The sequence below is a fragment of the Motacilla alba genome, chromosome Z (assembly GCF_015832195.1).
Source record: "Motacilla alba alba isolate MOTALB_02 chromosome Z, Motacilla_alba_V1.0_pri, whole genome shotgun sequence".
NCBI lineage: Eukaryota > Metazoa > Chordata > Aves > Passeriformes > Motacillidae > Motacilla > Motacilla alba.
The window spans coordinates 23,167,018-23,181,919 of record NC_052046.1 but is presented as its reverse complement, the minus strand read 5'-3'; the positions used below and the strand labels follow the sequence as shown (position 1 = coordinate 23,181,919).

General features: G+C 38.2%; 1 protein-coding gene across 5 annotated transcripts in view; it reads right to left on the bottom strand.

Moving 5' to 3' along the window:
- AP3B1 (adaptor related protein complex 3 subunit beta 1) overlaps positions 1–14,902 on the bottom strand; it is a 153,228-nt gene that overhangs the window by 28,432 nt on the left and 109,894 nt on the right. For 2 of the 5 annotated variants that reach the window (XR_005255446.1, XM_038125180.1), the window contains exons 23-24: positions 3,490–3,721; positions 477–561 (exon numbers count right to left, since the gene is read on the bottom strand). Coding sequence is in view for 3 of the 5 variants with exons in the window: in XM_038125180.1 (XP_037981108.1) it covers positions 477–561; positions 3,490–3,721 (317 nt within the window). In the remaining 2 variants the exon portion in view is untranslated. Of the gene's footprint in view, positions 1–476; positions 562–1,073; positions 1,121–3,489; positions 3,753–14,902 lie in introns of those variants that run through there. The other 3 variants (XR_005255447.1, XM_038125181.1, XM_038125182.1) reach the window with 3 other exon arrangements.

Genomic DNA, 14,902 nt, shown 5'->3' with positions numbered 1-14,902 from the left:
GGTTTCATTCTCACTATTGATTTGAAAGAATCTACAGCATTTCTTTGGTGGGCAAATTTTGGGGTTGTTTTCAGGCAGTAATATTACAATGACCATGAGCACCCATAATACTGACTCAGGGTAGTAAAATTGCTTACACTATGTGCCATTTTGACTTGCTGTTTCTTACAAGAAAGAACACATACAAAACACTAAAGCAAAATAGTCAGACATGACTGCTCCTTTCCAGATGGTGATAATAAGAAGAATCCCTAGAAGAGTGGGACAAAAAAGTAAAGCTTCTAAAAGTAAAACTGAACACTAATAATGTGCTATTTCTCTTAAAACATCTTGGATGTATATCATGTTGTAAATTTTGTTTAATTCTTTGAATATTTAATAAAACAGTGAATCTGATACCACCAAGTAGACTTCCAATGAACACTAGTTTTACCTTCCAGGAGCAAAAAATTACCCTCCCCCTCCCAAGAACTTACCATAACTGGAAACTAGCTGTCTGGGTAGAATCACAGAAGTCAATACCCATTGTAGCAGTAACGGATCCTCCAGGCTCAAGACACTCTGCATGAAGAGATTTTTAACAGATAAAGTACAAGTACACATGCAAGGCAACAGAAGGCATCAGATGCAAGCCCCCCAGACCTCACATAATTAAAACTCCCAAAAACCTCTGTAAGAAAAAATCCAACAGTAGTTGGATTTAAGCAATGTTGGAGAAAGTAGTTTTATAACAAATAGGCATCACCCAAGTATCAGACTTCCCTTTTTGCATGTTTAAGCATCCTGGATTCCCCCTCTCACACAGTTAATGCACATGAAATGTTGCCATTTCAGTCTTAGAGCTCTGTCAACAAACTAAGGCCTTGTATTAGAAAAGCAAGGAAAGGAAAATTATTTACCAAAAAAAAAAAAATTGAAGTGGCATCCTTTTAATTGTGCACAGATCCAGCACTGAGATTTCATTTTCAATAACATTGGTTTGCAGATTTAGTTAGTAAATTGCAAAATACTACAAATAAAATCTACGTGAATACACACCATAATGGAAAATAAGTTGAACTTAAACTTTATTTCTCCATTACCGTGTTTTACTTGTGTCTCAATATTCCACTTGCATTAGCTGGAAGGGAGAAGAAGGATTATGAACACTAAATGGAAGATGACTTTGTGTTATACAAGCAGTGCAGACTGAGACACACTTAGCAGTGATGATATCAAGAGACATACTCATTCTTAGATTCTTGGCTAAATCACTACACTATCTCCCTAACACTGCAGAGATAAAGCTTTCGTTAAAGGCTTGTAAGCTCTCTTGTAAGCTCTTTCTTTACATAAGTAAAACAAGCATTGACGCAGACTTTGCCTTCTCAAGATTACAACAAAGAGCTGAAAGCACACTTAAAAGGGAGGAATTAAAAAAAAACCAAAAACAGGCAGGCAGAAAAATGTCTGATTTCCAGATTATTCATAATGTACCTGATACTTTTCAGGAACTGAACATAGACAGCTGCTCCATGACAAAATGTAACAAAATTTAACTATTTCAAGATTAGGTTTGCAAAAAATGCAGAAAACTTGGAGTTAATGCTTCTGGCTAAAGCCTAAACGAACACTAGAAAGTGAATAGGAAAAGAAGTATTCCAAGGAGTCTGTTTAAAGCATTGAAAGATTAAAGGCTCCAGCTCAAATTCAGAATTAACTTTACCAAAGTCTTTGAGCTTAATGTTTTCAAAGGAAGTTTCAAACACAGTTAGGAACAAGAAAGTGTTGTGCACAGGGACTTGGGTGAAATAATTTGAATAATTTCTACTGGAAGAATCAGGACAATTGCCAACAGTACTTTCAGTGACTGAAGCAAAACTAGACTTATATTCCAGCAGGAATACCTGCCTATGCTGACACTTCTTCTGTTGAGTCTGCTAGGTAAATTGTAGGATGTGTTTTCCAAACACTGGGAACACAAAATGTAGTAAGAACAGGTTGTATAGGCTTAGTTCTACACAAAATGACAAAAAATACAGAAAATTTGCATTCAAGCAAGAAAAATAAGATTTTTGGAAGAACTACAGAGCTCATTTTCTGCAGAAGAAACCAACAGCTTTTCAGGACAAATACTGCAATGCCTTTCTTGGGGAAATAAATACTTTACAGAGTAGGATTGTTTTGTGGAGCTCAAGGAACCGGAAGTGGATAATTTATTATTTCCACTTTTTTTACCCCATGTTTTTATGTGAGACAAATGAATGCTACTGTTAATTGACTGTTATTGTGGGTACAGTATCACCTGATCTGATTTATAGTATTACTAGATTTCTACTTGTTAGTCTTTGTGCTTTATTTCTTCAAAATGTTTATAGGTAGGGATATAAAATAAAGCACATGGGCAAAACTAACTTGACATTTCAATTCTGAGCTGGACTTATTTTGAGGAATAAGCAGCAAAATGTTCACTTAAAAAACCCCCAAACTAACTGAATTCTAAGAGTAACTGCCTTGATCAAATATGCATGATTTCCAAGATGCAAAAAGTGAATATTATTAATTTTAACTCTGAAATAAACTATAGCACTGGACAACTGTTTTTGTAGATATTTGGTGTAAATCTGCATAATCTTTTCTACATTAAAAAATATTTTAATAGTTTAGAGTCATTTAATAGAAATATTTTAGCTACTCAAAATAAAGAACACCCTTTATTATTTATTTAAACTGTTCACTGTTGTTCTTTAAGAACATGTTCCTGTATTCTTCTATCATGATAAATATTCATATAATAATGTAGCTCATTGAAGGAGAAGAATTTATATTATGAAATAAAGAAACTTTTGCTCCTTCTGACTACACCACAATGTCCTAAAATAAAGAACTGCTGAGAAAAGAAAGTAGGTCATGTATATAGGTATTACTCTTGAAAAAAACTTGCTGTGATCTGTGTTCTTTCTGAAGTTGTATACTCTCTTTCACAGAAATTTAGCAAAGAACCATGCTGATTTGAAAGTAGAAAGTAAAACAATTTAGATCAGGTCTGACTACACATTGCTTTTTATCTAATCTAAGCAGACACAATATGTGGAACTATGGCAGACACAAGCTAAACTAAAACATAGACTTCCATTCTATTGCCATAAGCTCACAAGGAAATGACAATGCTCTGAGACACCAATATAAATAATACATTTAGATTCACTTAAAGCTTAGTAAGAAAATAATTGTGAATATAAAATCAAAACCTCTTTTTTAATAGAAGCCCAAAATAGCCAGTCTAAAATAAGACAGTAAGAGAATCAAAGTTTGTAGGGATGCAGAAACATTGGGTCCTAACAAGTTGATATCAACTGATGAGTGTCTGTGTAGGTATGTATACCTACCCTCTCCACCACACACACACATATATGACTATAAATGTAACTATGCAAAATGACTTCCCTGTGTTTGAAATTTTGCTGAAGATTAAGAACCTGATTTTTTTTTAACATAGGATATGGTTACCTATTGGATTAAACTCATGCATCCTCATGCCTGGAGGTAATTTCTTCTCTCCAATGAGAATATTCTCTATCTTCTGATCAGTTGTATTTGTTACTGTCACTTGCACAGGTACCATACGATCACCAAAAATGCTTGGCTGTCTTGAGAAGTGATAATGAGCTGCTAATCCTTTCCCACTCATTCGATGAAGCAGTTCATGTGTTTTTGTTGGCACAGAGACTTGCATAGTGACCTGTTAAGTATAACGCAGTAGTTGGCAAATGCTGTAAGTCAAGAACAGTAAAAATGACAATTGAATACTGGATTTTTCACTCAGAGCTCCTGCTTTTGAGTTGGAATTTTAGTGAATGAGAAACCTGTGAAATACATCAGCAAATTGCAGTAATAGATATCAGATACAGAGCCTAAAACCATTTCTGGGGCTGAAAATACCTTTGTTGTATCTGTCTCACTTTCCACTATAAATCTGTTTTCACTTTTTTAGCTTTACAGTTAGCTATTAAATTATCGCATTTTTAAGAGCTACAGTTAGTTATGTTTTTCCAAAAAGAAACATTCTGTGCATCAGAATTCAAGGATATTCCCAAGCTTATTGTGTAAGGTGAAAGTATAAAGAGAAATTGTCTTCTGTTTCTCTTGCTAAAACCACAAAAAATGGTGTCTAACAATTACACTGGTGAAATAGTAAAAACATGGTTATATAGAGCAGAAAGATGCTGACACTTTTAAAATAGTCTTGCTGCTAGAAGCAGTAAGAAAAACCCAAGGATGTTTCACTCTGTTCTATCCTGCACAAACAGCATAAAAAAAAGACATTCAGTATGCAAACAAAATCCCAGATATTATGGGCAAGGAAATCATGAGCTCAAAAGTAAGGAGTATATAGAAATATGAAGACAAGCAAATTTGAATTCTTTACACAAGTTTTAAGGAAAGATCAGAGTTACTTCAAATTATATTTATAAAATAATGACCTGTGACATCACATGACCAGACTTACACCTAACACAAAATGAATGGAAAAGGTATAATTTGTATGGACCTTCACAGATACTGAAAACTCAAAACCATCTTTGAATAGAAGTCCCAAACTTTCACAGATTAATAGTCTTCTTAGTTTTCTAGAAATAACTGACAAGGTCAAACTCTCAAAAAATGCCTCAGTTGTCAAGAAATAATAAAGGAAATACCTGGAATAATGAATATCTTATTGGTACAGAAAAAGACAATAACAGTAAGAGGTTATTAGCAGTCAAATTAGCATGCTATTTAAACCATTATTCAAATAATGACAAAACTCAAGTTTTAAGATGGAATTAAACATTTTTAAGTTTATGCTTAGCCTCTGGCTTTCAATATTCAATTCAATTTGAGCAGGACATGCATAATAGAAAAGTTATTTCATGAAATGGTTCTCCCATTTTACATATAACAAGTTTAAGATCTATGTTTAATTCATGTTAACAAAAGTATTTTGAAATACATTAGCTTCTCTGTGTTAACTTAGGGCTGGCTTTATTAACAATATTTATTAATAGGAATGAAAACTTAAAAAGTAGTCAGACATCCATAGATAGTAGATATACAGAAACACAGAGCCATTAAGGTTGGAAAAGATATCTAAGTTCCGTGCCCAGCTGTTTAGCCAGCCCTGCCATCTTCAGTAAACTATGTTCCTAGGTGTCACACTCACATGCTTTCTGAAGACTCCCAAGAATGGTGATTCCACCACTTCCCTGGCCAGCCAATTCCAACGCCTGATAATTTTTTCAGTGAAGAAATTTTTTCTTAATACGCAACCTAAACCTCTCCTGGCACAACAGGAGGCCATTTCCTCCTGTTCTATCATTTACCTGGGAGAAGAGGCCAACCTCCACCTAGCTACACCCTCCTTTCAAAGAGCTGTAGAGTGATACGGTCCCTACTGAGCTTCCTTTTCTCTAGGATAAAAACTCCCAGGTCCCTCAGCTGTTCCTCACTGGACTTGTGTTCCAGACCCTTGCCCAGCTCCATTGCTTTTCTGTGGACTCACTCCCGGACCAGAATGATATTGTAGTGAGGAGCACAAAACAGGACACACACTGGACGTGTGGCCCCACCAGTGCCCAGTACAGGGGGCCAACCCCTGCCCTGGCTCTGCTGGCCACACCATTGCTGAGCCAGGCCAGGATGCCATTGGCCTTCTTGGCCACCTGGGCACACCCTGGCTCATGTTCAGCCACTGTCACCAGCACCCCCAGGTCCCTTCCAGCCACTCTGCCCCAGCCTGTGGCACTGCCTGGGGTTGTTGTGACCCAAGGGCAGGACCCAGCACTGGGCCTTGTTGAACCTCATACCACAGGCCTCAGCCTTTTGGACCTTTGCCTTTTACAAACCTATGCTGGCTAGGCCAGATCCCATGGTTGTCCTACACGTGCCGCATGATGGCATCCAGGATGAGCTGCCCTAAAATGCATACACATAGAGAAAAAAAACAACCTCTCACTATCATTAAATTGTAACACTGATTCAAGTTTTACTGAATCCTTTCTGTAATTTTTAGAGATTTTAATCTATGCCTATGCCCCCTTCAGCATTACTTCTTGTTTCAGTAATAAAAAGCTTGTGAGCCCATTCATTTTGATTTTCAACATCATACTATACATAGCAGCAAAAACATACAGGACCCTCAGAATAATGACATTATGTTTAAGTCATCTTTCTTTGTACAGAACATTTTTTTCACTTGCATTTAATGCAGCAGTACTAGAAATAAATAAAACATATGTATGTTGAACAAAGCAATTTAATTCTGGAAAACTGGAGTTTTCAAAACCTCTACTTGCCAGTAAGGATTTCGAGCTGACAAAGGCTGATGTGACTGTAATGTGATGTATTTAACAGCTGCATCAGTCTGGTAAACAGTTTTTTATTTTAATTCTAAAATTTTTAATTTGCGATAAAACCCATGGGGCAGGTACCTGCAATCACTCTGGGGTTAAAATAAAACCCCACAGAATTAACAGAACAAGAAGCATCTACTAACCAGAAGATAATCTCCTACAAATCTTACACAGCATATATTTAAATAATAGAAGTAATTTGTGTACCTTTGGATGGTTTATGAAAATAACCAATCAATTCTGCAGACACAACATTATTTCTAAAGGAAATCTATGTGACTCATGATGCCTGCAGATACACAGAGACAAACTACACATATTTTATCAGTTTATTACAGTAAGCAAATAAGCGTGGAATGAGAGTGCACATAACTGTCTACTTAACGCTTACTGAAACATTTATAAGAGCTGTTATCTCCCTAATAACAGACAGACAGTGTGCAATTTTAGAGAGGAGAAAAGCTTCATATTTTTTAACACTTCACTAAAAAGTAACTGAAGAGTGTAAAATGAAAAATACTCTGTGCGGTTAGCTGGTAATGGACCATATTATCAACTCAAGTTAGATTTATAGGATACAAACTAGTCACTAATAGTTATTTTATGACAGAGCGTGTCTGCTTTTTTCAGTTTTGATTATTAAGATAAAACTTGCAAAACTTTTTTTATACAGCTGTTTAGAAAGACAGTAAAAAAAATTAAAATACTGACTGCCCTCCCACCCCATTTTGACTGAAAGCAACCACATGTAGGGACTCCACACTGATACTGTATGGCTACACTATCTTGGTACCAGTCGAACTAGCCAAAAGGATGACTGCACACATTGAAGACAATTCATCACCCTAAAAGAAGTATTTTTAAACTAGCTCTTGTATAAGAACAAGAGCAACATTAGGGTTTTGCCCCCCCCCCCTTCCTTTAATCATGGGGAAAAAAAGGGAAAAGTGTAAGATCACTGACAGTAGTAGTTGTGGCTTTCTTTATTACAACTGAGCTAACTAGTTACAAACCACTGAATCCTCCCAATATGAACATGTATCTTGTTGCCAGCTTAGTAAGTCCTTATTAATTAAGCTTACATTGATGCAACAAACTATTTTCCCTAATTATTTAAAACAAAAAGCACGACATGGTTTATTAAACCTACTACAGAAAAGAGAGGTGGTCATACATTCCTGTCCAAAGTACCATGGAGTCACAAAGAATCAGAATGGTTTGGGCTGGGAGAGACCTTAAAGAAGCATTGTTACTATTAATACTATTATTACTACAGACACAAAATTGTGTTTGTTTTATTTTGTACTTGTTCCTTAGTATAAAAATCCTGCAAAATGAATATAGACTTATTCTTGATCCTAGCTCATAAATGTATATATGTTTGGATAAAACATGTATTATTGGAAAAAAGTATTTGCTTCTAAGGATGATGAAAATTTTAATTCTATTCCTCTAATTTACATTCTGTTAAAGCAGTGGACTACAACATTTAATCTAAGGAATCCTCCTACTGGCAATATCCATGACATAATCCAAGAATTACCTATTGAGCTGTGAGAGCTATAACCTCTCTCACACTCATAGTGAGGCTATGCTCCAGTAACTCTGCAACAGCTAAGAGGAGAAGGGCTATCACACAGTCCAGCCACATTTACATGATCTTTCATCTGAAGCCATGATAGCAACTTAACTATAATTTTTTAGTATTAGGAGAAAGATGGAAAAATAGAAAAACAGAAGTCAACTACGGGCAGGAAATATGACCTTTTGCTCAATTAACAGTTATGTATTACTCACAATCACCAGACAATGTCTCCCTTATACAGCTCTTACAAAAATAATTATTAATTCATAAAAAGATAAAATAAAGTGCAAGCAAAGAATGTCAGTTTCCTTGTTTGCATTATTTCAAGACGCTGTTGGAAATCCCAACATTACAGCATACCTAAGTCACAATAATGGATTGCCAAAGTAATTACAGAATCCCCCTGACAGAGAGTAAGGAAACCAAACAAGAAATCAAGCTATTTTGTACATTCTAAGAAAAGCAACTGGAAACTGTCATTTAATTTGGGCTAATTTATCTAGGCATATAGACACTCAAGGACATATGTTGATTTCTGGAAAACACCTTCCACCAACAGTGCCTCTAACTGCTCTACGTCACCCAAATACCTTCTAAAAGCATACAACCTAACTCCTTTTTGCATGGTCACCAGCTTTTAGGCTCCACACTTCCCGTAATTATTAACACGTCAATGAGGCTAATTGAAAGTTACCATATTAATGATTGTATCTTTAAACTGTTACTGGATTCAGACAATTTCAGACATTATCAAACGAGTTGTCAAAATCCTTACTTGATTTTGATATTGATCGATTAATACTTTTGTCTCCAAAACTGCTCAAATAGCTTCCACTGATTTTTAAATCACCCAGAGATGGATCTCAAACAAAAGACCACTTATATAATGCTGCCCACAGTCTGCCTCTGAAACGCTGCCAAAATTAATTGTTTCTTGCCCTTTTTTTTTTATTTTTTTACTGTAATATTTGTATGGTCTCAAATCATCCTTTCAAGAAGAATCATGTGCTTAAGGTAATCATAGAATGGCTTGGATTGGAAGGGATCATAAAGATCATCAAGTTCCAACGTGCCTGCCATGGGCAGGCACACCTTCCATTAGGTCAGGTTGCTGAGAGCTTCATCCAACCTGGCCTTGAACAGTGCCAGTGATGGGGTATTGACAACTTGACTGGACAACCTGTTCCAGTGCCTCACCACACTCACAAGAACAGAATTTCTTCACATTATCTAATTTAAACCTGCCTTCTTTCAGTTTGAATCTATGCCCCTTGTCCTGTCACTGCATGCTCTTGTAAAAAGTCCCTCTTCATCTTTCTTGTAGACTCCCTTCAGGTACCAGAAGGCTGCAATTAAGTCACTCCAAAGGTTTCTCTTTTCCAGCCTTTCCTGATAGGAGAGGTGCTCCATCCCTCTGATATCTTTGTGCCTTCCTCTGGACTCCCTCCAGCAGTTCCATGTCCTTCCTGTGCTGTGACCCCAGAGCTGATGCAGCACTGCAGGTGGGGTCTCAGCAGAGCAGAGCAGAGGGGCAGAATCCCCTCCCTGGCCCTGCTGCCCACACTGCTCTGGATGCAGCCCAGGACACGTGTGGCTCTCTGGGCTGGGAGTGCCCATGGCTGGGTCATGTCCAGCCTCTCAGCCACCAGCACCCCAAGTTCTTCTGGGCAGGGCTGCTGTGATCTGTCCATCCCCAGCCTGTGCTGGTATCAGGGCTGCTCTGACCCAGGTGCAGCACCTTGCACTTTGCCTTGGTAAACTGCATGAAATACCCATAAGCTCTCTGATGAGAGAACTTGTCCATGTGCCTCTGCATCCTGTCCTTCAGGTGTGGCAACTGTACCACTTTACTTGGTGTCATCTGTGAATTTGCTGAGGGTGCACTTGATCCCTTTGTTTATGTCATTAATGAAGATACTAAATAACACTGGTCCCTGAGTGACACCACTTTATCACTGATGTCCATCAGGACTCTGAGATGCTGACCACCACTCTCTGGAATGTGGCCATCCAAACACTTTCTTATCTATCTAACAGTCCATCCCATCAAATACATCTCTCCAATTAAACAGAGAGGGAGGCAAAATAGGGAGAGCAGGAGGGCAGGATGAAGGGGGACCAAAACCACAGGGAAATTCCACTTGTCCCATTACCCCACTTCATGCTTGGATGCCATCTGAGCCCCACACCCTACTTTAGCGTAATCTAACCTCTCATGATGGTTCTTCCATTATCCCAGCATCCTCACCTTTTCCCAGCTCCTCCCTCTTCTTGTGGACTGTGTCAAAGGCTTTACTGAAGTCCAGAAAAATTGTGTCTGTAACCCTTCCCTTACCTGCTGATGCAGTCAACCCATCATAAAAAACCACTGACTAGGTCAGACACGAGCTGCACTTCCTGCAGCCATGCAACTACATCAGCCAATTCCCTCAGGACTCTGGGATGCATCTCCTTGGGTACATTCAGGTTCCTCAGGTGGTCACAAACCTCACTGTCTCTTACAGTGGGAAGGACTTGGCTCTCCCACTCCTCATCCTGCTATCCATCCAGTCAAGAGGTTTGGGAAGAGTTTCCCATTGAAGACTAAAAGTTGTTAAGTACCTTGGCCTTCTCTTTTCCTGTTGTTACCAGTTCTCAAGTTCTCCAGTGCTGTTTATCAGAGGGGGTACCCCTTCTTTGACCTTGTTTTTCTGGTCAATGTACCTGCAGAAGCCCTTCCCATTATTCTTTGTGTCCCTTGCCAGGTTCAGTTCCAGTTTTGTTGCCTTGGCCTTTCTCACGGCCTCCCTACACATCTGTGTTTCATCTCTAAACTCGTCCTCAGTCGCCTGTCCTGGTTTCCACTGCCTGTGCATTTGCTTCTTTCTCTTAACTTTGACCAGCAAGTTCCTACTGAGCCATGCTGGTCTCTTGTCCTCCTTGTCTGATTTCTTGCTCCCGGGGATTGCCAGCTCTCATGCTCTGTGGAAGAGTTGCTTAAAGATTTGCCAGCTCTCTTCTGCTCCCTTGTCCCTGTCCCTGAGGGCAGTCTGTCAGAGGATCCCACTGACTAGGTTCCCAAAGGACTGGAAGTCTGCTTTCCTGAAGTTCAAGAGCTGAACTTTTACTCCTTACCCAACCCCTATCCTTCAGGGCTGCACACTCCACCAATGCATGACCCCTGCAGCCCAGGCTGCCTCCAGTCCTGGTGTCCCAGTTAGCTCACTTGCATTGGTGACCAACAGATCCTGTACCACATACGTTCCCTCTGGCAGGGCTGTCAGTCACCTGGCTCAGGAAGTTATCCTCCACACGTTCCAGGAGTCTCCTGGATTGCCACAGCCCTCCAAGCTACTTTCCCAACAGCTGCTGGGGTGGCTGAGTCCCCCTGCAGGACAGGACCCTCAGGCACAATGCCTCCTGTGCTGGAACGGGAAGGTTTGGTCAATAGGCTCCCCTTGATCAGGTGGCTGTAGCAGACCCCAGCCAAAGGTTCCCATTTGCTGCCTCGGTCTCTGACTCCTACCCACAGCTTTCCCCCTAATCACAGATATAATGTGAATCTAGAGATGATCAAAATCTTCAGTAGTACTAAATCATCTATTTTCTAATACTTTTATACCCCTTAAGTTTTTTCATATGGTTTTCTTACAATAGAATCAACTAGACACTAGTGCAGTTACTCTGTATCAATAGGAAGTATGGCTCTTTGAGTATGACTATATGATATAAAGGAATGAAAATTGGGCCTTAACCTGGAGTTCATGAACAGCAGAAAACTCTAGTAGTTCCATACCAGACTAATCAAGAACTTTCAAAACAGAGTGTGCACCTGTTCTGTGTAACTGGGGGCCAGTTACACAGTGAGACAGCTTGCATTTTGCATAAATAGTAGAGCCTAAAGCTTTGTATTACAAAAACACCTGGTTTTATTTGAGATTGGGCATCTTTGCCTTTTTCTTCAGCTGAGCATAATGAATCACATGAATAATCAAATGAAAATATTAGTAAAATCTTTTAAAATGCCACATAAGAAAAAAGTTCCTTAGCAAGAAAATGGAAATATTCTCATGATTAAATCTAAGTTATTAAACAGGCATGAAGGGAAGGGCTAAAGTCAGTCACATAACTATGGGATACAATCTTGGTGAAAATTCAGAAGTACACAATCTACCCCTGAAGGTCTGCTGGGATCATTAGTAGACTACAAAAAAGGCTTAAATAGATACCAATGAATTTTTTTTTTTGTAGGAACACTAACAGAAAACTCATACACTTCAACTGGCGAAATTCGTATCTGTGTATGGGAGATCTCAAGATATTCTATCCTTTTGTCCTATTTATGCTTCCATGAGGTGCAAACCACATGGTCTGCTGGCTGATGCATATGTGAGACTTTTCATCAAGCAGCATGAATCACTTGGTCATTAGGTGTTTCAAATAAAAGGCATTCTCCCAATACAAAACCAAGTAATTTACTTCAATTCAGTGATTCCATTCTTCCACTGACCACTAAACTGTGAAGTCTGAGGACCACACTTTGAGGTATGGTTTAGTGCTGGCCTCAGCAGTGTTAGGTTTGAAGTTGGACTCAATGGTCTTTTTCAGCCTCAATGATTCTTTGATTCTATGATTACCTGAAATAGTTCAGGAGTTAGAAAAACAGAGTAAGATGTCAGCCTCACCTTGCATCCTAATTATGAATTTGAAATAATGGACATTGCTGAGAAGGATTAATATGGATTTTGGCATTGAGTCTAGCATTGGCATTGAGTCTAGCTTTGGCATTCAAAGACGTTCCTACCAATGGTTTCTAGTATAGTATTTTGATTTTTGGCAAACAGCCAGTACTCCACAGACCTCTAAAGTGAAAACACACTGTACCCTACTAGCCATAATGTATAATCTTACAGTTAGATTTATACAATAACAACTCCTGCATATTGGTTCCTTTCAACAGAAGCATCTAGTTCAAAATCTAATACAGGTATTTATGAATGCCAGAATATAAATTATATCTTTTCCACCTTCATACAAGTATATTTGAATCTTGTTCACTACACTGTTGTTGAATGACACTGTTCTTCAACAATTCTTCATCGTTGAAGAATGCAGCATGTTATTCTGGCTTCTATCAGGATTATCCTAATGCACAGTAGACTACTCATAAGGACAAAAACCTGAAATAAGCACTGAACTCACTGCATGTAGACACCTGTATCAGCACTTCCCCAATGCAGGAGAAGAATCTCTGAGGGTACCACACTACATCTCTTATACATGATATTGATGTGCCAATTTTCTCCAAGTTTTATTTAATTATACACATAATATTTTAACCTAAACAAATCCATAGTCCTTAGACTGCAAAAAATTACAGCTGACCTGAGGCCATAATAACATTGTTTTTCTGTGTTTTGTTTTCCTTAAGCTTTGTTTTCCATCCTTAAGAAAAAAAGCAAGAAAAAAAAATCCTGCAAGAAAAAAAATCCTGCCCTAGTTAATAGTCTGCTAAGCAATGAAGAGGTTTATTTATAACCAGTTACCTTCAGTTTATTTGTTTAAATTTAAAAGCACTATTTTTTTGACTCAGAAACAAAATTTGTGGTGTCAAAAGACATATTCACCCTTCACAACAACATTTCTTTTCACACTTGTAAGAAGAAACGCCACTCAATCCCATCCACACTGCTCAGAACAATGCAAGCAACACCAAGCACAGCATGCTGCCATCAAAAACCTCACCCTATGGATGTCTCTAATGAAGGCTGCACTGTACAGACACAGACACTGAATGTAGGCAGTAGCTGTGGCATGGTTAAGGTCTTTAACTATGTGGATGACTGATGGCAAATTAGGTAGGTAACTTTTTCTCATCTACTTTTGCAATTATCTTGGTCCTACTAATGTAGAGTATTACTGCTACTATTGTCTAAGACTGCCACAGAGTCTTAGCTCACTGAGCATAAATGCAGCAGCAGGAAGACTGTGACAATGACCATTATTAAAACGTAGTCCATTTTAAACATCTTTTAGTACACAAATGTATGTCATAGTAGTTCAAATTTATGATTCATGCAGCAAGCATTCTAATGGTGCTGCTGTTACAAAGGTCTTTCAGTGTAAACAGCATAATAATTTTCATAAAGTTTTTCATAAACCATTCCAATGTAGTAACAGTAAAGTTTTACACAAACCTCCTTCTGAACTCCTAAACTGCACTATGCAACTGAAAGATGGATTTTAGAATTCTTACAAATGTACCTTTCCCCTATTATTTTGCCATTTTCACATCAAGAATATAGATGTCAGGGACTAGAAACAACAAGCAACATTTGCAACCATAAAAAGACGGAAATGTTTCTTAATCCAAGTGAACAAAAGTTAAAAAGCAAAGTTTTTATGAACTTCACAGAAATCAATATCAATTACGAAGATTCTAGTACTACTTTATAAAGTCTTAATATGTCAAGGCCCTGTTCACCAAGCCATTAGAAGAAAAGTATGTAAAAATAAGGTGAAAGTCTGGACTAAAACAAGCTTTTAAAAACCCATATCTCTGATGGGTTTACTCACTCATCTCTCTGATGAGTGTTTAATCATAGCACTGTTCAACAGCCTTTTAAAGAGTCTTCTGTCTCTCCAATATCCTCTAGAGTCTGTGGCACAGGAGGGCAGAGAACGTTTCCAAATTATTCTGATTTGAGAATACAATGGCACATTGTGTACCAATCTTTTCAAAAACAATGTTAACATGTGTTTGGAGTTGGTAATGGAGTACCTTCCTGCAACTGTTAGCAAGAACTTCTAGAGCACATTAAAATACATCTGCATTGACATAATTTAAAACATTTCAAGTCACTCCATTTTAACAATTGCAATGTCCTTGCATTTCACTTACTTTGTACTGCTAGCCTGCAAGTCATGTGGCAACATAGTACTAGTGCACAACAGGGAAGATGTGGCC